Source organism: Trichosurus vulpecula, chromosome 1 (assembly GCF_011100635.1).
Source record: "Trichosurus vulpecula isolate mTriVul1 chromosome 1, mTriVul1.pri, whole genome shotgun sequence".
Classification (NCBI taxonomy): Eukaryota; Metazoa; Chordata; class Mammalia; order Diprotodontia; family Phalangeridae; genus Trichosurus; species Trichosurus vulpecula.
In genome coordinates this window covers 540147802-540173740 of record NC_050573.1, presented here as the reverse complement: position 1 = coordinate 540173740, position 25939 = coordinate 540147802, and the positions used below count along the sequence as shown (strand labels likewise).

The 25939-nt window shown below is 38.9% G+C and overlaps 1 protein-coding gene across 1 annotated transcript in view; it reads right to left on the bottom strand.

The window, feature by feature from the left end:
• The window catches only part of CCZ1 (CCZ1 homolog, vacuolar protein trafficking and biogenesis associated), a 40215-nt gene extending 30885 nt beyond the window's left edge, over window positions 1–9330 (bottom strand). Inside the window, exons 1-7 of the mRNA XM_036741420.1 lie at window positions 9055–9330; window positions 7496–7593; window positions 7312–7405; window positions 6708–6785; window positions 5676–5723; window positions 4742–4825; window positions 3220–3395 (exon numbers count right to left, since the gene is read on the bottom strand). Coding sequence (XP_036597315.1) covers window positions 3220–3395; window positions 4742–4825; window positions 5676–5723; window positions 6708–6785; window positions 7312–7405; window positions 7496–7593; window positions 9055–9150 — 674 coding nt within the window. The 5' untranslated portion in view covers window positions 9151–9330. The remainder of the gene's footprint in view (window positions 1–3219; window positions 3396–4741; window positions 4826–5675; window positions 5724–6707; window positions 6786–7311; window positions 7406–7495; window positions 7594–9054) is intronic.
• Between the last annotated feature and the right edge of the window lie 16609 nt (window positions 9331–25939).

Here is a 25939-nt window from a genome sequence, read left to right as displayed (position 1 = left end):
TGAAGGGGGGTGGGGAAGAGGGGAGAGAATTTGGAACTCAAAGTTTTAAAAACAGATGTTCAAAAACAAACAAAAAAAAAGTTTTTGCATGCAACTAGGAAATAAGATACACAGGCAATGGGGTATATAAATTTATCTTGCCTACAAGAGAAGACAGGAAAAGGGGATGGGAAGGGAGTGGGGTGACAGAATGGAGGGCTGACTGGGGAACGGGGCAACCAGAATATATGCCATCTTGGAGTGGGTGGGAAGGTAGAAATGGGGAGGAAATCTGTAATTCAAACTCTTGTGAAAATCAATGCTGAAAAATAAATATATTAAATAAATTAAATAAAAAAAAGGTGTCAATTTTTTAAATTTGTAATTTCTACATTTTCTTGATGTCTTTTATTTTTACATCACATTCATATCCCTGCACTAGTTCTTCTCCAGTAGGTCTCCCTCTTGTAATAAAGATTAAAATAAAGATTAAGAAAAAGAAAAAAATCCAGTTCAATGAAACATCAACTATATTTAACTGTGTACATGGCATTTATTACCTCATAACCCTTCTATTTCTGAATTCTTCTCTGGGTCAAATTTTGTCATTAACTTGTATTTCTCTGATTATCAGTGATTTGGAGAGATATTTCATGTAATTATTTATAGTCTATAATGCCTCTTTTGAGAATTTATCCTTTTATCCACTGGAGAATGATTCTTTATTGTATGTGTATGTGTGTGCCTTAATAGCCTATACTGCCAGGATGTCAGGGCCCTGTCAGAGATACTGGATGAAAATTTTTCCCCAATTAAGAGTTTCCATTTTATTCTAGCTGTTCATGGAAAAGCTTACAATTTCCTGTAATCAAAATTACCCTGCAATCAAAATTTTTTAAAAAGTCTAGAATAATTTCCTGTAATCAAAATCAAAATCATAATTACCTTTTGTAAAGGTAAAATGCCTGAAACCTCATTTTGTTAAGAATTTTCTCCCTAACCATATTTATGAAAGATACCTCTAATCATTTCCTCCCCCAATTTTTTTTTGGATATAATCTTTTGTCCCTTTTAAATAGTATTTTATTTTTTCCAATGACATGTAAAGGCAATTTTTAATATTTTTTTTATCAAATTTTGAATTTCATATCTTCTCTCTCCTTCTCTCCCCTCCCTAAGATGGTAGGCAATTCGATATAGGTTATATATGTGGAACAGGTATAATATTTTATATTTAAATTGAGTACCATTCAATAACTATACAGAATAAGAAGCTAATCTAAGCTTATTTTTGTCAGTTTCCCCAGCAATTCCTATATAGTACAACCACTGGTGACTCTTATTAGGACACTCTTTCTGTTTATGAAGTCATTATATTTAGTAAAACACAGAACAGTGACTTTAAGAAATTTAAATTATGAACAGTTTAAACACAGTACAGATGATTTACTAACTTAGAGGATCTTTAGACTTCTTAGATATTTTTAAAGTTTTTATGTATTTTTCAAATACAAAAAGTAATGTTCTTTGAAATGCAAAAGGTTAATATGAACAATAAAAACTCACTTATAGAGCACTTTTAGCTTTACAAAAGCACTTTATCTCATAAGAACCCTTGGAGAGAGACAGTGCAAGTATTATGGTCCCCTTCTGAAAAACAGTGAAACTGAGTCTCTGAGAAGTTAACACGCCCCAAAATCACACAACTAGTGCCAGAAGTGAGATCTGAACCGAAGTCTTCCTGATTTCAAGTCTAGAGCATAGGATCAGAGAACATTGAACTAAAAGGAACCTTTACAGAGAAGTTAGCCTAATGCCTTCATTTTAAAGAGGAAGAAACAGTCTAGAAAGGTTAGTGATTTGTGAGGTCAACACAGGATCAAAATTAAAATCAATTTTGGGCCAGTACGATTTTGACTATATCACAATCCTTTTTTAAATGAATTTTTGAGAATGAAAACTAAAAATTGGATTTCTAAAACCTAACTGATGAGAAAAATTTTTCTAAATTTTTCTTTGGAAACTTTTAATTCTTATTCTTTGGTTTAATGATTATTCTTTGGTGAAAATTTTTCTTGGTTTACAGAAAACAAATCATTACTCCTTGTCTTTTCTGATAATACACATGCCACCTAGACTCTCTAAATTGATTAACCCATAACTTAGGAATCCAGGATTGTTGCTTGGATTTTTTTTTTATTTCCTTTTCTGGGTTATACGATGGACAAGATCAACTCTATATTATTTCAAAAAAGAAGTAAACTTTTAAAAGAAGATATTAGGAATTATATTAGGTCAGAAATTAGAACTTGAAACAGAATTAAAGTAGCAAAAACAGAGTATAAAATTTAAAAGACATTTTCTCCAAAGATATAGACATTCTGAAAGAAAAAATGACAGACTTGGAACATAAAAATCTAAAGCAGAAGAAAATTTTGGCAGGAAAAAAGCAAAAGATATTGTTAAAATGCACATAAATCCCATACAAGCCTAAGAAACTGACCTTGAAGATAGAATACACAGAGACAATTTAGGATTACAAGTCTCTCAAAAGAATCTTAAAAAGTCAGAATGAGGGTGGGAAAAGAAGATTCTAAATTACATACTTAGCTGGGTAAGAAGACAGGGTTAAAAGAGGTGTGGCATAGTGCAAAAAAACCCCCCACAAAAACCCAATTACCTTTGATTCCAAATCAGAGGATCTGGGTTCAAAGCCAATTTTTGACATTTGCTACCTGTGTGACTTTGGGCAAATCACTTAACCTCCCTGGGACTCAATTTCCTCAACTGTAAAATGAGGGGATTGAACTAGAATGTTTCCAAGGTCTCTAGAGCAACGGTCCTAAGAGTAAGAAAAAAAAACTTATATAAAAAGAGAAATTACAAATCTAAGTAAATTCAACGAACTTGAGATAGGACAGGCAAACAAGAATGGAAGTGAGAGGGAAAGTCGATAGGAATAAATTAGCATCTAAGTAGTACAATAAAGACTAATTATAGGAACACAATACTGACTTAGAGGAAGGAGATAAAAACTGATACAAAACAAATGAATGGCAGCAGCTTGTAATAATCGTAATGTGCTTGGACTGTAACAACTCACCAAAATGAAAAAGAATGGCAGGGGAAAAAAATCCCACAATTTTATGTGTATAAGCAACACATCCAGACAAAATGAAAAAAAAAAAAAGGATTTTTAAGCTGCTGAATTTTAAATTGCAAGACTTGGAGAATACCTACCAGATGAGTTGATCATTATAGAGAAAGGCAGTATATTTAACTATATTTAAGCTTTCTTCCATCTTATTAATAAAGGACTGGATTTTCAAGTAAGTCATTTTATCCAATGGGAAAAAGCTGATTCCACCAAAAATGTCAAGTAGGTCACATGACTGTAAATGCAGGGTTTGCAAATACTGTGGAGAAAACATAAAGTAAAAGAAGCTTACTAACATTAAACAAAATCTCTAACAACAGCAAAACTACCAAAAATGTTTTTTGAATGGTCTTTATTTCTATATTTAGGGATAAATTTTTGGTGCTATTAGGGACAAAATAAAGTGTCATTAGCAAAGGAGCTCCATAATGATTAAGAGCCATATCTTGGTATATAAATAACGACATAAAGCATTGTTTTAATCCCCAAATCTCCCATTAAGTCAGCGATTTTAGGTTACTACATGGAGTGTGGTTCAGACTTCACAAAGTGCACCTTAACATACATGTGATGAGCAAATCTATATTCACATTTTACTCTCATATGACATAATGTATTGTTGTTTTCTTTAAAAGCACCAATTTCCTTAAATCAGTGCTTCCTCAAAATGGGTTCTTCTTTTAGAGGTCCATATCCTACCACTCTGAATGGCTAAGGGCACCATCATACACTGTAACAGGTGGGATTAGACTAAGATAAAAGAGGATAGTCTGAGGATTACCATTAAGAAAAGGAAGGTGAATACAAGGCCTAAGGGTATTTCTAGAGTTAATCTTCATAATTGTGGATTATGTGAAGTATGTTATGACATATTACACAAAAACAAAAGGAATCCCTCAAAATATATCAAGAGGCATTTTGGGGAGGAAAAAAATTTGAGAGCAATCATTTTAAAACCACCACAGACTGAATTTTGAACAGAGGATGGATATATGCAAAAACATATATCACTTGGCACAAATAGAACTATTAATTATACATCATTTTTTTGTTTGTTTTTTTGGCAGGGCAATTGGGGTTAAGTGACTTGCCCAAGGTCACACAGCTAGTACATGTGTCAAATGTCCGGGGCTGGTGCTCTACTCACTTCGCCACCGAGCTGCCCCTGCATCATTCTTACAATATCATAAATGTTCAGTTCTAAGTTCCTACTTTGGTTCAGCAAAAATATCTATTTACTAAACAAAATCAACAGATAAAAAAAGAAACCAAAGCGTACCAACTTGGCAGAAAATTTCAGTGGGTTAAAGACTAGGTTAAATCTACGTGGACAGGATCAGACCAGGATGACACCCAAAGATCTGGTCCCCGTGACTACTCTGCATGATTCCCTGACATTTGATAGAGCAATGAAAACAATATCAAATGAGACCTAAAGAATTTTCTTATTTGGCCTAGTTCTACCATAACATGGACACCACAGTATTTGATTATCTAGATATTTAAGTTTTATGTTTTTAAGATGAAAACAGATTCTGTCAGCAATGAACATCTATACATCGAGACTTTAATGAAAAAAATGTAAACAAAAGCTGTAGAACTTACCCGATGGAAAAATTTCTCTAATCTTTCTTTTAGAACTTTGACACCTCCGTCTTCCATGGCTTTCAGAAATGTACCATTAAAAAGCTAATGTTTAAAAGCCAGAAATATATCAGTTTCTCCAATATTAAGACCTTCCACTGCCCTATAACAACCTCATTCTGCCATCCCTTTTAATTACAAGAGAGAGTGAATTACAAGTTAACCAAAAGACTGTGATTGTTGCTTTTCTTGAACTTTAAAAATTTACGCTTACGCAACAAAACACTAAGTTTCTAAGTATGTGCAAAAAACTATCAACCACATCCATCAATATCACTTCATAATAAGACTGTTCTAATCTTAAAACAAAATTAAAACAGAACTGAAATCCTTTCCTTTCTCAGACAGATATGCACAAAAAACTCCTGACTGCCAAATCCATTCTTTTTTTTTGGAGGGGGGAGGTCAGGGCAATTGGGGTTAAGTGACTTGCCCAAGGTCACATAGCTACTAAGTGCGTCAAAGTGTCTGAGGCCAGATTTGAACTCAGGTCCTCCTGACACTAGGGCTGGTGCTCTACTCACTGCCCCACCTAGCTGCCCCAGCCAAATCTATTTTTGTTAAGAGCTAGGTGGTGCAAAGAATCCCAGACTTGAAATTAGTAAGACCTGAGTTTGAGTCCTACCTCAAGCACCAGCTGTGGCCCTAGACAAGTCACTTCAGCATCCTAAGCCAGTTTCATCATCTGTAAAATGAGGCTAAATGAGGCTAAAATGAGCACCCCCCTACCTCCTAGGGTTGTTGTAAGGATCAAATCTTAAAGGTGCCATACAAATGCTATTAGCTATTGTTGCTACTGAAGGAAAGCAGGCAATTACTTTCTATTTTAACAACATCTACCACCTAAAAGGGAACTAATAACTCCCTCCAAGTTCTGAATATGGTTTAAACTTACCTTGTACATGCTATAGCATTGTTGCAGTACAGAGCTGTATACCTTGTCCTATTAAAAAAACAAACAAACCCCCAAAATGCAGAATAAATCTCAAGATGAGACAAGAAAAACATATCCTCTCATATTGACTTTTGGTCCAACATTTAGATTCTTAAACTTGGTCCCATGGTGGCTAAATATAGAAAGTAAAAGATATTTTCTTTCAAATCCATGGAGTTATGACCCTCTTAGGATCCCTTCAAACTCTATGGTTCTATGACACCTTTGCTTGTGTAAGTTGCTTATTTAGTTATTTATTCAATTCCACAAATATCAAGTTCCTACTGCAAACAAGGAACTGTGCTCAGCACTGAAAGCATAGCAGGGATAATTTTAAAGTATGGATCTTAACTAGCAGTGTAAGGAAAACTGGACTTGGGGTCAGAGGATTTAGATATGAAAACTAGCTCAATTCAGTTACCAGCTGTCTTATCTTTGGCAAGTCACAACCTCTCTGAGCCTCAGTTTCCTCACCTGTAAAACAGGGATAACAACTTAGAGCAAATGGTAGTGCTGTACAGTAGATAAAGAGCTGGCAGGGAAGCCAGAAAGACCTGGGTTCAAATCCCCATGCTGGGTGACTAGACAAGTCATCTTAATCTCTGGGGTGTTGTAAGCAACAGTCTAAGAATATAAATTACAGAGAAGGTGTCATCCTGCATTTCTAGAGGGAATTTTCTCACCTGGGAGCTCCCTGCATCAATGAAATCACAGGATCAGATACTACCCTATTCTACTACTTATACTACCTCTCTCCTAGGGTTGCCGTGAGAATCAAATGATGAAAACATGTAACATGCTTTACAACTCTAAGATAATATATAAGGATAAACTATTATTATGTGTATTATAAGACATCTCAATAAGAAGTAGATATAAGAATGACCTACTTTAAATTTTTGACCTAACAATTCTTACAACTAAGTATGTATTTTTATAACAACAATATTTTACAAGGTATTCTAAAAAAAGGAACTAAAAAGTTACAATTACCAATAACTCTTCTTCTTGATATTCAACAACTGGTTTTCCATCTTTACTGTGTTTCTCAATCATGGGATTCCGTACAACCTACATCATTTGATAAAAATTAAATTATATAATGCATAGATTGCTTGTATTACTTCTTCTGTAATCTTTTTTTGATTTGCTGAACATATTGCCGTATTCAAACCCCTTACAACTGATCAAAGTAGGTACAAAGGCAAATACTTTCAATAGAAGTTTGCTTGATATTTTGAAGTCACATTCAATCTTATTGTTAATTCCATGGTGCCACAACAGCCAGGCTTTTAATAATATCTTACTCTATAAATGTTTCCTGCAGGCATAATCCAAATTAGGTTGCATTGAATAGTCATTTCACAATAACAGCATTAAAACATTACAACCAAACCCTACTGTGAAGGTGTAAGATTCTCCTGTAACATTATTTGGTTGCCAGTCCATTTATAACATCATTCCTGTGAAATATATGCCTGTAAAATTGAGTCCAACTAACATTATGCTTTTACAGACTCAATCATCAACATTAAGTGGGATATGCTTCAAATTTTAAATATACTATACATATTGATATACATTGTATATTAAGTACCATGACCATCCAGAAATTTTCTTCTGGTTCATTGAAGAACTGTCTATTCTTCTGTGTGTGTAAGGATTTTGCAGGTTTTGATGGACTAAAGGTCCTAAAAAGGATAAAAAAAAATTGGGACGATTGTCTAAGACAGTTTTAAGGCTTCAGTGAGCTGTGCAATATGATAATTACAAAGTATTACCTTGTAAACTGCACAATAGCCTCGCATAATCCAACATTTCTAATTTTTTCATTCTTTTCCACTTCATTTGGATGATAAAACAGAATCTTCTTTTCTTCCTAAAAATTATATAAAAAAGGTTTGATTCTGAAAAAGTAAAGCTGAATATCAACTTTCCATCTCTTCTTTCAAATTGAAAACAAAGCCAGAGACCCAATTATCAATAATTCTCCTCTCAACATATACATGGTAAGTAACTATCACTAGCCTATACTGAGTTCACACTTGTTAGCAAGTAACAACAATTCCCCCTAAAAGCATCAACTTTGAATTTTTGTTCTCTCTATCTCAATTTTAAGAGGCTGTGTGGCTCAGTAAATTGAGAGCTAGCTTCAAAGCTAGGTAGACCTGGGTTGAAATACACCTAACATATTCTATATTCTGGCTGTGGAACCCTGGAGGAGCCACTTAAGCCTCTCGCAGTTCCTAAGGCTCTAAGCTGCAGGGAAAGTGCCCGCCGGACTTGGTGGAGGGAGTTTCCTATACCAACGAAATCACAGGTCTAGTCGATATTCCTATGCTAATTGTAAACCACCTACTTTCCCAAGGATTGGTTGTAGCAAATTAAGAGACAGCAGACTCAGTAGCACACAAAAGCTGGTAGCCTTTAAGAAAGTTTGAGAGTACCTACTCACTACAGAGTTGAAGAGTAACCCTAGAAAGGTGTTACTTAAAAACAAAAAAAAAAATTCTTAGAGATAAAGGTTTGAAAAAACTTTTAAAAGCCAGGATTTTAACTAAAAATCAGTGCTTTGAGCCTTGCCAGCAAATTATCTCACGTTAGGCATAAATTTCCCATACATTTTAATTCCCCAACAACGATGAAAGATAGGAGCTCGCACAAATAAAAATCGATCCAAATAATCTCCGCTTAACTTTGGGGACATAACAATAGATTTTGAACATAGGGGAAAGGTCAGATACTACGAAGTCAGTGTTTGGGGGAGAGGGAACGCGGATCGCGAGGAAGAGGAGGGTCGTGGGTGGAGGGAGGGGGGAGGAGAAAGGGGAGGGGGAATGCTTTTGTTGCCAACAGCTGTCACAGGCTCCCTCCGCCAAGCCAGGGGTCCCACACATCTCTCAAACCCAGCGGTTCTTAACCTCTTTATTGTCGTGACCCCTCTGGCAATCTAGTAACGCCTACTCAGAAGAGTGTTTTCAAGTAACAGAAGGAACTGCCCAAATTAGAGGTTAGGGAAAATAAAGATGTCATTTCCCCCCATCCAAGTTCACGGCCCCTCACGTCTATCCGTGGATCCCCTGGGGGAGGGGACCCCAGATAAAGAACCTTAGCCCGCCTCGCACCCATGGGGTTCCCTCGGACCTGACCCTTCAGCACCCCACCCCGAACGAGGCCCGACTCCCCTCTATCACACGGGCAGGTGCTGACGGACACCCCCCCACACACACACACACACACCCCGCTCCATTCCGCCGGGGGCGGCCCAGGCGGCCCTCTGCACCTCCACCCCAGACCAACTGACACGACAGACGGACATACCCCCTGACCCCGCTGTTACCTCTCCTTCCCGGGGGCCGAAGCGGGGATTGTAAATGAAGAAACTCAGCAGCGCCGGGGGAAACTGCTTCTCCTGAGCCGCTCCCGCCGTCGCCATTCCCGGGCTTCCGGAGCGGGGGAGGGCAAGAGCCCCCGACTCCCCAGCGTCCTCACGCGAGCCGGAGCCCTGCGGAAACACCGGGACTCTCCTCCTTCTCCTCCTCCTCCTCCTTCTTTTTCTAAAGCCAGGCGCCTCCGGCCGGGACACTTCCGCTTTATTCAGGCAGCGGCTCCGGAAAAAGTCGTGGGTGGCCCGGAAGTAGTCCCTTTTCGCCTCATCTAGCTATGAAGCTGCCATTGCCCTCCTTCCGCCCTTCTTCTGCAGTTTCTAAATCCCTGTCTTTCCCTCTCCCCTCCTTTTTTGCCCTTTCCCAAGAGGCGGGGCTGCTTAGGGTCCGATGTCGAGCTGGAAGGGGTCTTAGAAGTCCTGGAATTCACCCCCCCCCATCCTATTTTACAGATGAGGAAACTGAGGCCCTTAAATGTGCTGGAGCCCCTAAATCCCAGGCAGTTATAAGATCACAGGACTAGAGCTGGAACTTTAGAGGACACTCAGTCTAAACACCCTTGTTTTACAGATAAGAAAAGTGAGGCCAAGGGGAGTTCCAGAGGCAGGAAGAATCAGGGATGACATTGGAACCTGGGTCCTCACACTCCACCGTCAATGCTCATTCCAGTGCCTTAGACTTGTCAGGTTAATTATTAATTAACCTGTTAACCTAATTATTAATTAACTTATAAGGCTATTAGGCTGAACCTTAGTATCTATACTTTTCCTCAATATCATCACATCCTGCTGTCACCACCACTGCTACCTCTCACCCTTCAGGGACAAGCCAGCCTATAACAAATTCGACCTTTTCTACCTCGGATCACAACTCAATTCAATTCAGTAAACATTTACTAGGCACCTATGATGTGCCAGGGGTTGAGGAAGGCTTCCTGGAGGAGGTGGAATTTTAATTGGGACTTAAAGGAAGCCAGTAAGGGGGGGCAGGACATGGAGGACAGCCAGAGACAAGAGGTATAGAGTGTCTTGTTCATGGAACAGCCCAGAGGCCAGTGTCATTGCATCAGAGTACATATTGGGAAGTTATGACACCTGGAAAGGCAGGAAGGGACTAGGTTATGAGGGGCTTTGAATACCAAACAGAGCATTTTGTATTTGCTCCTGGAGGTGATAGGAAGCTACTGAAGTTTATTGGGGGGTGGGGAGTGGGACTAGGGGTGTTTTTTTAAATGATCAGACTTGAGCTTTAGGAAAATCACTTTAGTGGATGAATGAAGGGTGGATTGGAGTAGGGAGAGGCTTGAGGCAGGCAGAACCACCAACTGGCTTTGCAGTAAGCAAGGCCTGAGATGATGAGGACCTCTACTAGAGTGGTGGCAGTGTCAGAGGACAAAAGGGGGTGTATTCAGGATATGAGCAAACATGAAATTGACAGGCCTGGGCAATAGCTTGGATATGAGGGTGCGAGAGAGTGAGGGGTCCAGGATGATTCCTAGATTGTGAATCTGTAGAACTGAAAGATGTTGTCCTCTAAAGTCATAAAGCAGGTAGGAGAAGGGGTGGGTTTGGGGGGGAAAGATAATGAATTCTGTTTTGGACATATTGAATTTAAGATGTCTACTGAACAAGTAGTTTGAGATGTCTGAAAGGCATGCAAAATTAGAGATCAGCAAAGAGGTTGTGGGGCAGGATAGGTAGATCTGAGAATCTGAATTTTAGAGAGGTTGGAGGGAGAAGTTCCTACCTATTTTATAATGAGAATTCTAGGGTACAGAAGCTGAAGATAGAAGAAGGAATTGAGGAGGTGTTGGAGGATAAAAAAAAGTCTGGGTCACAAAATAATTAATCCTCACACTCCTCCTGCATATTTATTTCTATGGGAATTGAAGTTGTCAACATGGTTAGTCTTTCATAGTGTTTTCCCAGGGGTCCTCAAAAAGGATTTGGAAATAGTTTTTTAAAATTATTTTATTATTTATTTAATATTTTAGTTTTCAACACTGATTTCCACAAGATTTTGAGTTACAAATTTTCTCCCCATTTCTACCCTCTCCCCACTCCAAGATGGCATATATTCATTCTGATTGCCCCATTCCCCAGTCAGCCCGCCTTTCTGTCACCCCACTCCCCCCACCATCCGCTTTTCCCTTACTTTCTTATAGGGCAGGATAGATTTCTATGCCCCATTCCCTATTTGTCTTATTTCTCAGTTGCATGCAAAAACAACTTTTTCTTTTGAGCATCTGATTTTAAAACTTTGAGTTCCAAATTCTCTCCCCTCTTCCCTCCCAACACACCCTCCCTAAGAAGGCAAGCAATTCAACATAGGCCACACATGTGTCATTATGTAAAACACTCCCACAATACTCATGTCATGAAAGACTAACTCTATTTCCCTCCATCCCATCCTGTCCTCCTTTATTAAATTTTATCCCTTGACCCTATCCCTTTTCCATAGTGTTTGCTTTTGATTACCTCCTCCCCCTATCTGTCCTCCCTTCTATCATCCCCCCTTTTTTATCCCCTTCCCCCTACTTTCTTGTGGGGTAAGATACTCAATTGAGTATGTATGTTATTCCCTCCTCAGGTCAATTCTGATGAGAGCAAGATTCACTCATTCCCCCTTACCTGCCCCCTCTTGCCTTCCAACAGAACTACTTTTTCTTGCCACTTTCTTTTTTGCAGGGGGGAAGCAGGGCAATTGGGGTTAAGTGACTTGCCCAAGGTCACACAGCTAGTAAGTATGTCAAGTGTCTGAGGCTGGATTTGGACTCAGGTCCTACTCACTCCAGGGCTGGTGCTCTACTCACTATGCCACCTAGCTGCCCCTTTCTTGCCACTTTTATGTGAGATAATTTGTCCCATTCTATCTCTCCCTTTCTCCCTCTCTCAATATATTCCTCTCTCATCCTATATGTATATATATATATATATACATATATATATGTATGTATATATATATATATATATACACACATACATATATATATATATTCCCTTCAACTACCCTAATACTGAGAAAGGTCTCATGAATTACCAACATCATCTTTCCATGTAGGAATGTAAACAAAACAGCTCAACTTTAGTAAGTCCCTAATGATTTCTCTTTCTTGTTTACCTTTTCATGCTTCTCTTGATTCTTGTATTTGAAAGTCAAATTTTCTATTCAGCTCTGGTCTTTTCACTGAGAAAGCTTGAAAGTCCTCTATTTCATTGAAAATCCATATTTTGCCTTGGAGCATAATACTCAGTTTTTCTGGGTAGGTGGTTCTTGGTTTTAATCCTAGCTCCTTTGACCCCCTGGAATATCATATTCCAAGCCCTTTGATCCCTTAATGTAGAAGCTGCTAGATCTTGTGTTATCCTGATTATGTTTCCACAATACCCTAATTGTTTCTTTCTGGCTGCTTGCATTATTTTCCCCTTGACCTGGGAACTCTGGAATTTGGCGACAATATTCCTAGAATATTCTAGGGGATCTTTTTAGGAGGCGATTGGTGGAGTCTTTCCATTTCTATTTTACCCTATGGCTCTAGAATATCAGGGCAATTCTCCTTGATAATTTCTTGAAAGATGATGTCTAGGCTCTTTTTTTGACCATGGATTTCAGGTAGTCCAATAATTTTTAAATTATCTCTCCTGGATCTATTCTCCAGGACAGTGGTTTTTTTCAATGAGATATTTCACATTGTCTTCCACTTTTTCTTTCCTTTTGTCCTGTTTCATAATATCTTGATTTTTCATAAAGTCACTAGCTTCCACTTGCTTCAATCTAATTTTTAAGGTGGTATTTTCTTCAGTAGTCTTTTGGACCTCCTTTTCCATGGCTAATTCTGCCTTTCAAAGCATTCTTCTCCTCATTGGCTTTTTGGAGCTTGTTTGCCAGTTGAGTTAGTCTATTTTTAAAGGTGTTATTTTCTTCAGTATTCTTTTTTGGGTCTCCTCTAGCAAGTCATTAACTTGTTTTTCATGGTTTTCTTCCATCTCTTTCATTTCTCTATCCCATTTTTTCCTCTACTTCTCTTACTTGCTTTTCCAAATCCTTTTTGAGCTGTTCCATGGCCTGAGACCAATTCATATTTTTCTTGGAGGCTTTTGATGTAAGCTCTTTGACTTTGTTGATCTCTTCTGGCTGTATGTTTTGATCTTCTTTGTCACCAAAAAAAAAGATGCTAGAGTCTGAGTCTGAGTCTGAGTCTGTGTCTGCGTCCTTTTTTGTTGCCTGGCCATATTCCCAGCCAACTACTTGAACTTTGAGCTTTTTTTCAGGATACGATTGCTTGTAGAGTAGAGAGTGCTTTGTCCCAAGTTTCAGGGGTTTTGCGCTGCTGTTTTCAGAGCCACTTTTACTCCACTGTCACCGCAAGTTCTGCCACAGCAGCGCTCCTCCTCCCCAGTAACCGCCAACCAGGATTGCAACCCAGATCCAAGCAGGGCAAAGCAAGCCCTGCACTCCTGTTGTGGTCTGCCACTTGATTCCTCCCACTGTATGAGCCAGGGACTCAGGAAGCAGCTGACTCAGAAAGCAGGAGCTTCCTGCTGCTGCTGCCACCACCATGTACCACCTCAGCCACCCCTAGGGCTGGTGGCCTGACCGCTTTCTAACCTGATGTAGCAGTTTTCCCACTAACCTGCTCCATGGTCTTTGGTGTTTGTGGTTTGTGGCCCTAAGGGCTGCTCCAGACCAACCCCCAGTCTGGTCTGTTGTGGCCCAGCCCATACTGGGCTGTGCTCTGCTCCCAGCACTGTGCGAGAGACCCTTCCCAGTGACCACCCAGGCTGTCCTGGGCTGGAGACCTGCTTCCCTCTGCTATTTTGTGGGTTCTGCAGCTCTAGAATTGTTCAGAGCCATTTTTTGCAGGTGTTTGGAGGGATTTGGGGGAGAGCTTAAGCAAGTCCCTGCTTTCCAGCTGCCATCTTGGCTCTGCCTGGAAATGTTTTTTTTCAATCAGTTTTCAATCTATTTAGATGCACAGTATGATAACCTCTAAAAAGCAGATTAATCAGATTCTCATGATACCAGGCCATTAGGTATCCCTCAGTGCTATGCAGAATTAATCGCGGAAAGCAGAAAAAAAGGAGCCACTTGTCAAGTGTATTATATTGGGGATTTCTTTCTGGTGTACGTTGGACTAAATGGTCCTAGAGGTTCTTTTCAGGTCACGAATTCTGTCCAGGCTGAGGTGATGCAAAACTTGGGTTAAATCAGTGGCAGTGGAAGTAATGTACTGCATTTGCATAGTGATTTAATTCTTTTTCAGAGAACTTTCATAAATTCTTTTGCCTTTCCCTGTAGGAAAGATATTATTATCTATATCTGATGAATCAGAAATTGAAATTTAGTGTCACTAGTCTGATTTCCAACCTTGTCTCTTTTTCACTAAATGATACTGTTTTACCATGGGAGAGGAGGCTTGACTCTGAGAAACATTATTATTATAAGTTGACAACGTATAATAACTGTACCTCAGTCAGTCAATTAAGCACTTATTAGGCACTTCCTAAGTGCCAGACACTGAGCTAAGCAAAGGCAAAAAGCAATCACTGCCCTCAAGGAGCATACATTCTAATGGAAGAGATAACGTGTAAGTAACTAGGTCTGACCCAAATCCTAAGGCCCATGGGTGTGGGACTCTTTCCTCACTGGTATAGATTCATGCCCTGGGGCTGGGCTGAGTTGGAGAGGGAGAGAGAGGAGAGCTCTTCAGTCTCTTTGGGCTTCCTCAATTGTTTCAGTGCTTCTGTCTTCCAACTTTGAGAAAGAAGATGAAGATAGACCATGCCAATCTCACTTCAGGTTGCTGCTGAAGGAAGAATAAGACTCTAGGAAGAAGACTACATGAACATAGCTAGTAACCTCCATCATGCCCTTATCCCCAGCTTGCTACACTAGAGACTTTGGGGAATTTCACTGTGGGTGAGATCTGGGACTGTCCTGGTTGAGCTTAGTTATCTTGCTCTCAGTAGGAGAGGTCCTTCACTCTACACCGACTGGTATACACGTACATACACACACAGATATACCTATCTATGTATACGTATGTGTATGTGTGTGTGTATATATATTATACATATATATACATATATATATTATACATATATATATATATATATACATACACACATACATACACACATATATACACTGAATCTTGAAGGAAGCCAGGAAAACTGAGTCAAGGTTAGGAGCCAAAGCACTCCAGGTATGGGGGACAGCCACTATAAAGGCATGGAGATAAGATGAAGTGTTGTAGGAGCTGCATGTAGGCCAGTGTAGCTAGATCTTACAGTTTGTAGAGTCGAGTAAAGCAGTGGTGACAAACTCATAGATATGGGAGCCACTACTCTGCATGTAAATTTCCTTATAGGCTCCATATTGACCTCATTTTTAAAATGTAACATTATCTTTGTTTCCTTGTATTTTTATTATTTTGTTCGATATTTCCAAATTAGATATTAATCTGGTTCTGATGGCACTTAGGAGTGTTGTGAGCTGCATACAGCCTGTAGGCTATATGTTTAACACTATTGTTCGAGTAAAGTGTAAGAAGATTAGAAAGGTACAAAGGGAACAGTTTGTGTAGAGCTATAAATACTAAACAGAGGTTTTTATATTTGATCCTGGAGGTTATAGGGAGCCACTAGGATTCATCAAACAGCAGGGTGATGTGATCAGACCTATGCTTTAGAAAAAAATCATCTTGACCCCTGAATGGAAGATGGATTGAAGGAGGGATACCAACCAGAAGCCTATTGCAGTATTCCACAAGAAAGGTAATAAGAATTTGAATTCAAGTTGTGGTTCTATGAGTAGAAAAAGGGGGACATCGAGGAGAGATGTTGTGAAAATAGAAATGGCAAGATTTAGCAATGGATTGGATATGTAGGTCAGTTAAAGTAAGGAGTCAAGGATGATGCCAAGGTTGCAAGTTTGGGTGGTTGGGAGGATGATGGTTCCCTCAACAGTAACAGAGAAGTTCAAAAGGAGGCAAAGATTTGGTGGGGTGGGGAAGATAATGAATTCTGTTTTGGACAGAATAATATAATATCTAGTTCTAGATATCCAAGAGGCAGATGACGTAGTGTAACTATATCCCAACAGAGACTAGGGCTGGGTATATGGAATCATCGCATAAAGATGATAATCAAACCCATTCTAAGGAGAACAAAAGAGAGGAAGGAGTCATAATGACTACAAGTTTTCCAAATTGAAAGATCAGAGAATAATCTGTCATTGATAGGATGGGGAAATGGGAAAAGTACTGAATTTAGGAGGATAGGAGCTAATAGGAATGAGAAGCTGGTTGATTTTCAGATGAGGAATTTGAGGGATGGCTTGGGGAGATAACACTGACCTGTATGCTATTCCTCACACGCTGCATTTTATCCTCTGCCTTTCTGTAAAAATGAAAATTTCTACCCTTGGAGGTGCCTCCTGGGTAAGCCTGAGTTTGAGAGTCCTTAAATCAAAGAGTTGAGTACCAGTTTCTCATTATTGTGAAAATATTCCTTGTAGTGTACAATTTGGAGAAGGAAAAGAACTGCTCTGTTGCTGGGGGACCAAATCTATGCCACAAGCATCCCAGGAGGTCAGGACCTTGTCAACCATCCATGATACTGCTGGGAGTTACTCACACAATGCTTATCCAAGCTGAATGGGAGATATTTATTCAGCAGTTCTACCAAAGGTCTTTTTCTTAGGAGGGGCAGGAGGAGAGTCTATGGGTTAAATGTGAATGTTTTATGTTTTTGTATCAATTTGTGGGCTCTGGTGAGCCTTATGTGTTTTTATGGTAGAGAAAATAAAACACTCTTCCACACTTCATACCCACGCTTTATACTGGGAGAGGAACATGTTAAAACCACGTATGGGGAAATCTTACATACAAGCTACAGCTAAGATTTGTTTTAGATATTTCCCAGGAATTTAACTCCTGGGTGGGAGAAAAACCAAAGAAAGAAACTGACTCCCCTGGGATCAGGCCTCCAGCATTGAGGTCTGTGTGAACTCAAGAGCATTGGGCTACAGATGACTATGATGACATCCTTGATATACAGATACAGTGTTTAATGTTAGAAGTACTCAGTGTAATCCTATAGTGTGATTAGTTTGTATAGCATGTGCCTTTAAGAGATGCCAACCCATTTCTTTGTGTATCGTCCTTTATAATAACATTACTGGCCCATCATCACTGGCATGTGTTTTGAATTTTATTTCGAGAAGTTGTTGTGTATTTACACTCACCCATCCACAACCTTTCTCTTTATCCTTCTTGAGATCACTGGCGTACATTTGTGAGACAGCATTCAATCAATGGCCATGGAAATTTGGTTTAACCTAATTCCAACATATGGAAGGGATTCTTAGAATTCTGTTACCAAAAGTTAAATCTCTAAACTTTCTTTGATATCTATCACATATCCTATAGGGCAGCTAGGTGGTACAGTGGATATGGTATTGTTTTGAGGGGTTCAGGGGCTCCCCAAGGATCGGGGTGCAGGACAGGGTCCTCTGGAAAGAATTCATGTACTCAAGCATTCTTTAAGTCAAGTTGGCAAAGGTTTATTTTTATACATTTCAGTGCAAAAAACGTTCTTAAGGAACCTGTGACCTTAGAGGGGTACAGTTAAAGTTTATATAGGATAAACTATAGTAAAACATGTGCCAAGTATGCTAACTAGGTGATTCAGGGCAGGATCAGGGAGTGGTTAAGGAGTGGTCAGTTCTTAAAGGAACAGACTTTTTGTATCTACTGCACAAGCGTTTTACCCAGAAATCACCAGGAAAAGCCCAAGAAGGGGACACAGGGAGGTGTGGTTTTTAGGTCTGCTACTTCAATAAGTTAACTAGTGCTCAGGGCCAACTGAGAATTGCCTAGTCTGCCACTAATCAATGTCTTGTTTGACAAGCTAGATGTAGGGAGTATACATACGTCTAAAGTCTGGGATACATATAATGAGGAGTCCAGGAAGCATGTAATGAGGTAGGGAGTTGATATAGATAGTCCAGTGGATACCAAATATTTTTATGAGCCAGTACAAAGCCAGTTCAAACTAATAATTCCTACAGATGCAGTATGTTACTGTACCAGGGAGAGAGAGAAGTATTTTGCTGAGTTCTACTCATGAGTAATTGCTAGGCATGGTGTCCTTGGGCTAGGGAGAAACTGCCAAGGATAGTGTTTTAAGGCTAGGGAGAAATATGATCTTGAAATTGGGGTCCAAGCACAAGCACACAAGCACACCATTAGATAGGGCGCCAGGCCTGGAGTCAGGAAGACTCATCTTGCTGAATCCAAATCTGGCCTCAGACACTAGCTGTGACACCCTCAGCAAGTCCCTTATCCCTGTTTGCCTCAGTTTCCTCATCTATAAAAGGAGCTGGAGAAGGAAATGGCAAAACACTTCAGTATCTCTACCAAGAAAACCCCAAATGGGGTCAAAAAGAATCAGACATGACTGAAAAAATGACTGAACGTATCCCTTAAATGCTCAGAGATTTAAGACTTTCTTAATTTCTGACTTCACCACCTTCCTATGATGATATGGCCTTGTGAACCAAAATTTACTTCATTAAAAACATGTCCTAATCATGGTGAAAAGATAGATTGCAGAATTTCAAAGTTGGAAGGGAACTCAGGTTCTATCTAGTCTAAAATCCTTTCTTCTGTAGTTGAAAAAGAACCACCTTTACCACATACCTGATAAGTAGCCAGCCAGTCTTTGCTTAAAGACTTCAAATGAGAAGGCATTCCCTATCTTCCGAAGCACGCTCTAATTGTTAGGAAGTTTTGCCTTATAGCAAGCCTATATTTGCCTCTTTATAGCTTCTACCTACTGCTTCTTAATTTGGTCTTTTAGGCCAAGTTAGAGCAGAACAAATTTAATCTGTCCATAAGATAAGATAAGATAACATAACATAACATAACATAACATCCCTTCAAATACTTGAAGACAATTAGCATGATCCTCATGTCCCCATAAATCTTCTTTTCTCCAGGCTAAGTAATTGCTTCACTTCATATTTATATAGCATTAACTTAAGGCTCTTCACCCTTCTGGTTGCCATCTCCTGCTTACTCTCCTGCTTATTTCTATCTTTTTCATGAAAAAAAAAAAAGCATGGGAACAATATCGTGGCTTTGCCGCTAATGTTAAGCAGACTGCATTTAAAGCATTCCCTTAATGTACAAGTCTTGTGCCTCTTTCAAAAAATGAAATAAGGCTGGTTTGCCATGACCTATACCATGCTGTACATTTGTGATGACTGCTTTTTTTCCTCCAAAGTTCACTAACCTCTTTAAAATATATTCTAGAATTTTCCTGGAATTGAAGTCAAACTAATTAGTTTACCAACTTCAGTTTTCCCCTTTTCAGAAAGATTTGCTATTCTCCAGCCCCCCCCCCCCTCTACCCCTGCCCAGGGGCAGCTAGATAGCTCAGTGGAGTCAGGAAGTCCCATCTTCTTGAGTTCACCTCTCACCTCAGGCACTTACTAGCTGTATTACTCTAGACAAATCACTTAACCTCTGTTTGCCTTAATCCACTGGAGAGGAAAATGGCAAACCATTCCAGTGTCTTTGCCAAGAAAGCCCCAGGGGCAGCATTGGCAAGCTATAGTCCACAGGGTCACAAAGGGCTGGATACAACTGAATGACTGAACAGCAGCAAAGGCCCACAGTAACTTTTCATCACAGTGATCACTGACAGTGGCTCAGCAGTTACCTCTGCCAGTTTCTTCAGTAGCCTAGGATGTAGTCTCTCTGGAGCAGTTGGATTTGAACTTCGCAATTGTAGTTTTTTTTTGTTGTTGCTCTATCCAGTTCTTCTTGGCAGAGAAAACAGAAACAAAATAGGAGCTAAGCAGTAGTCTTACTTTTTTGATTGTCTACTTTTCCCCAACATAGCAAAAAAACCCCACAAACTCCTGGTGTTAACTTCTACTTTTCTCATCAGCCACAGCTTATTCTTTGACTTTAGGCCTCCTATCACCTGCTACACTTGTCCTTTGAAGGTAGAGGAGTGGTGCCCTCCACATAAGGATGAACATTCTCACATCTGTTCATAGACTCTGTCGAACATCAGACACCCCATTCCGTACCCCCTTCCACCTAATTCCTTATTCCTCAACCCTCCCACCCCAAAGTTTCATCCTAACTCCACCTGCCCTTCCACTGTTCTCTCTGGAATGCATAGGGAATGCAGAGACCCCAGGTCTCAGGTCCTTCCTACCGTTATTTTCTGAGATCTGCCTTGGGGCCTAACCTTGGGCTCTCCTCTCCACTCCTAAGCCACTGCTAGGGCCCGCAGCCGCACTGTCCGGCAAATGATCTTGCTCCCTGCAGCGCCTCTGGTGGCTGCAAACTACTCCTCTCTGCCCTGGAACTGAAATCAGGGACTCTGCTCTCCTGCAAGTGCTCACAGCTAACAGGGTCCCCGCTCCTCGCTATTGCACTCACCAGATGTGTGCTAGCTCCTTCTCCCCACAGCGAAGGCCCGGGATGTGTCTGGTTAGCACAGATGTGTTTGGTGTCTCTCAACAGCGAAAGGTCCTTCAAATTTCTCCTGCTCAGGTCAGACCTCCACATTGCAAAATGTATTTCTAAGCTTGAGGCAGCTTCTCAACCTGGCTACCCCATAGCACTCGCTGTTTGTTTCTGCTGAGTCGACCTGGAGGTGTTTGCATTTCACTCAGGCACTGTAGGAGATCGGGAATCTCCTCACATCATTTTAGGAAGACAATTACTTTATCTTGTGCTTATTTCTGCTGCTCTGCTGCCAAGTTCTTTTTTTGTGGAGGAAATTTGGAGAGCTGAAAGTTTTCTGACCTACTCCACCATCTTCCCAGAATCCTCTCAAATGGCTAAATTCAAGTCAGCTTCTGTTTTAAGTTGATTTCAAGATGTTTTCATATGTTACAATTAGAAGCTATAGCTTGGGGCAGCATCGTAGATATACTTATTAGTATGCTTAAGGTATATACTGTAAAAGTCAGCTCAATTCCCCAAACAAATCACAGTTTGCCGGGATACCTGGAATTCAACCATTGGAACGTCATTTCCAGGGGCAGCTAAGTGGCACCAGCTTTGGAGTCAGGAGGACCTGAGTTCAAATGTGGCCTTAAACACTTGATACACTTACTGGCTGTGTGACCCTGGGCAAGTCACTTAACCCCAATTTCCTTCCTTTCTCCCCTCCAAAAAAAAAAGAACTTCATTCTTTGGTATTAAGACATTTCTTTTTTGGGAATCTTATAATACAATCCAAATGCTTCTGAGCACTAATATATTAAACCATTAAGTGTTGTTAAGTGTGAGCTGTTATGTTAATATTAATATATACACTTATCAGATTATCTTCTCACCTAGCAATAGCCCTGAACAAATGAGACACAAGACAGGAAAGTTTTGTTAGGAGAGAAGGATTCGTTAAATGGATAGCAAACTGTGTAGGGAGACAGGAGAGGACACATGAATCCTTGTGGTACTGGAGTCTTAGGAAGTGGTGGAGATTGGGATCTGTAGAAAGGGAAGGTGAAAGGGCACCCAAAACAAATTTTGCCTAGTGCCTGCCCTCCTTAGTTACTCTAGGAACACTTTTGCCTTTTATTACTGACAAAGAATCCACATAGCAGACTGATTACATATGCTGATGAGGATTTTCCCCCAGTGTTCAAGGTAGAGCCATTCTCTTAGGGAAAGATCTAGGTAGAGTTCTGAAACTTTCTAAGTATTTGATATATAAGGCTTCTAAATCAACCATTTTCTTTGAATTAGCTGATCGATTGAATCAAATAATTAGTCTTCCTTTTTTAGGCATCCAAGGTGGCAAAGTGCTGGGCCTGGAGTCAGGAAGACCTGAGTTCAAATGTGATCTCAGATGCTTCCTAGTTGTATGACCCCAGGTAAGTCACTTAACCTTATTTGCCTCAGTTTCCTCATCTGTATAATGGGGATGATAGTATTAGCACCTACCTTCAGGGTTGTTATGAGGGTCAAATGAGATAATAATTGTAAAGCACTTAGCACAGTGCCTGGCACATAGTAAGCACTATATAAATGTTAGTTATCATCATCATTTGACTGAAATAAAGGGGGGACATATTATAGGCATAGCTTCAGCACCTAAATTTCTGAGTAATTGAGATGTAGAAGCACTTGACATTCCCAGAAACTAGTCACTAGGCGCATCTTTTTCTAGACTGTCACCTGGACATAGGTAGATACAGGGTGCTTTTTTGTTATTTGCAGTAAAAAAATAACAAGATAACTTTAAACATCGGTCATAGAAGTGTTTCTGGAGAGGATAATTTTTATTTACATTTATTGCAAATATCCTGAGGAAAGTATAATCTCATTTTCTTGGAACTTCTGGCAACTGCAATGCTATTTACAAAAAAAAAAGTAGAGTGAAGTGATGAAAAAATGTAAATGACTATCATTCAAGTGAATAAATTAACAAGCCAGGTGGAAACTATCTTTCTGGTTCCAATTTCATCTTATCTTCTTAACTGTTTACAGAGTAATAGCACACCTTGCCATTTACAGAAGAGATGTAAGATAGGTCTTTACTTGAAATCTGATTCTCAGCCCTTCATTATGCAAAATTAAACTGCTGAATAGATGCCTTTGAAATTAAATATGAGCATATATAAGCCCTGATTAACCAGCAAATATTTAGGAATATATTTACTGCTTTGCTGCACACTTTTCAGTTAAAGTTGAAAGAATATTTTGGGAACATTCCTAGATTAAAATTTTGCATTTTTTAAGGAAACTGAAGTATAATTCTAGATAATATTTAGATTATTTTAAACATTTGTATATAATCATCCTGATTAAAAAAAAACAAAAACAAACCCAAACACTACTATTAGAATCAAGTCCATTTTGAGCTAGTAGGTGATTAAATCAAAAGCTATTCCATCAAATTGTAAGACAAAATTATAATTAAACACTATTGTCTAAATTTAAAGTCAGTGATTAAGTGTTATTTTTGTAATGAGCTATATGATTTCCAAGTCTTAATATCTAAAAAGTCAGAAATGTATCATTCCACTGCTGAAAATTGTCACTCTTTGACGGTTCAGTAGTCATCTGTAAAATAGATGAAAGAAAAATTCATCATGAAAATGAAGGAGAGAATTCTTCACAGATATAATATGTTTAGCCTCTCCATGGATTATCATGAATAGTTTTCATTGTTGGCATTTTTTGTCCTGAGTAGACTATTTCAATATATTTTATTTTGTACATTTAATTATTTTCATTAGAGATGTTTAAAAATTCCAATGAATCACAAAAATAATGAGAAGTCTCAGGTATAGAAAAAAATAAGTTTTTACTAATTTGGGTTTAGAGTTCATTCATTGTTTCATTTTTTAAACTGAAAATAAATGGCTACAAAGCTATCCTTTGCTTAAGTTATGGTGCTGATAATCTCTTCAATTTTTTACAACTAGTTTTTTTTTTCAAAAGAGGCTTTATTATAAGCTATTGACTCAACTAGGACTTGTTTTACATTATTTTCTTTCTATCAAACAATATCCATTATTACTCCAGTGCAAAGCCCTATGCTTGGTTCTGGGAATAAGACAAAAGGAAAAACAAAAAAGGCAAACAGTCCCTCCCTAGATATACCTAGATAAGAATAATAAAGATCACACTTGACGTGAACCTTGAAGGAAAACAAGAAATCTGAGAGGGGGAAAGAAGGAAAAGTTCATTCTGGCTATGTGGGATGGCCTATGCAAAGGTAGAGAGGCACAATATGGAATGTCAACTTCAGAGAACAGTTAGTAGCACCGTTGGTTAGAAGTTGGAATACATGAAGGGAAAGAAGAAAAAGGCTGGAGAGGTGGGTTGGAGTTCAGTTGTGAAGATTTTAAATGACTAACTGAGAAGTTTGTATTTTTGTCCTAAAAGCGAAGGGGAAATTTTAAAGGTTTTGAAACAGGAAAATGGCCATAAGAAGATCTGATCTGTACCTTAGAAATGAAATCTGCATATTTAATGCAGAAGATTTTAAAATTTGTTAAAAATTCACATTGCACCTTTCATTCAATAATTTGGAAGTATTGTTGTTTCTACAAAAGACCTTTCCTGATAACAGTAACTTTTTTTTTAAACTGCAGATTAATAGGTACTTTCATAATGTGTCATCGTTTGTACTTTCAACTACTTCCAGCCGTAACACATCAAACCCTAATTCTGCTCCCATTCTCACTAGGTTAAGAAAGCCCATATATGTGCCTATAGCCAAACACTGTATAAAACAAAACCCCTTAGAAACTTACTTGAAAGATAACAGAAAGTAGAAATAGAGTTTGTTAAATTTTATTTAAGAACACTGCATTTTAGTCTTTGAATACTTGACAACAAGCTAATTATATGGGAATTGTAGATTAGTTATGCATAGACATTCATATCATTTGGTATCCATAGATTGTGTTTTATTTGTTTTTATCTATGTAATTAATAAATGTTAAAGTGAATTTAAGTCTCCAAGTCATAGCTTATTCGTCAAGAATCTTTCAGGTCTCTGACTTTAAGCATTTTAGCTAGATTCTACCAATTTAACTTCCCCATTGGAATGTTTAGCTCCTTGAGGGCAAGAGCTATTTTCTACATGTTTTTGTGTCACCTTAGTATCACTAGCCCTTAACCTGGCACATCATTTGTGCTTAACAAATATTTATTGAATGATCAGCTATGCCTTTGATGACTTTCCCTTAAGACAGAACCTCCGCAAGATCCAACGGATATCCTGTAAGACAGAGGAACATGATAGCTGCTTTCATAGATAATAGAAACAGAAGATTTGTAATTTTAATTTCTAGTCATTGGTCCTTTGTAGATGTCACCCTGACTGACAGAAAAATAAATATAAAAACCACAATCTTATCCCAGATAACTGTGATAGTGAATGGCTTGCCTCTCTCACAGATCCTTTAAAAATGAACCCAATAAGATTGTTTTGAACCCACAGCAACTATTTTTTGTGTCAATGTTGTGCCACTGTTCAAGGATAAGATCTTTAATAGGAGTCCTTTGAAGAGTAGGTTTCAGAGTTATTTTTTAACGGTCCCTTTTAAGTTAAGTGTTGGGATGAAGAGGCTAAAGAACTTCAAAAGGGAAATAAATGAGAGTTCTAGCCAACAGAAGTATGGTGGTTAGAAAAGAGGGTATGAGCTAGGGCCAATTTTGCCAATGAAGACTTGGGGGCAAAGTCTCTTTCTAATTTAAGGGGCCAGGAATCCTGAGGACATATTTTGAGAGATTTGTCTTTTGAGTCATTTTCATGTCTTTGTTGCTAGCCTTACAAAAAAGGAAGAGGAAAAAATTGGCCTTATTCATCTAGCCAGTCTTTCTGCCAGAAGGGTATTATAGGGCTCAGGAATAGGTTGGTAGAGGAATTGGGGATGGAGGAAGATAAAGAGAAGAGGGTAGATGAGTATAAGAAGTAAAAATTATCTAGTTATTTTCACTCTCCTACTACCCATCTTCACTTCAAAGTGACCGAAATTTCCTTAACCAATAAATGCTGGAATATAAATCTCCATACTCCAGAAGTTACACCTCTGATGTTTGGACCCATGCTGGAAAGAGTATGAGGCTAGGGACCTACTCACCCAGAGACTTGAAAAGGTGTTCTGACGGTGGCTTAGTGCAAGAATGATAAAGGAATCTGGATGCTCTAACCATTTCAGAAAATCCCGGGAGCCAATTACCCAACTCATGCTATCCAGAGGATTCACTGCAATTTTCCATAATGCTTGAACACCCTTCATGATGCAAAAAGAATAGTTTATTCTAAAAATTACTAGGAAATTTTCTAA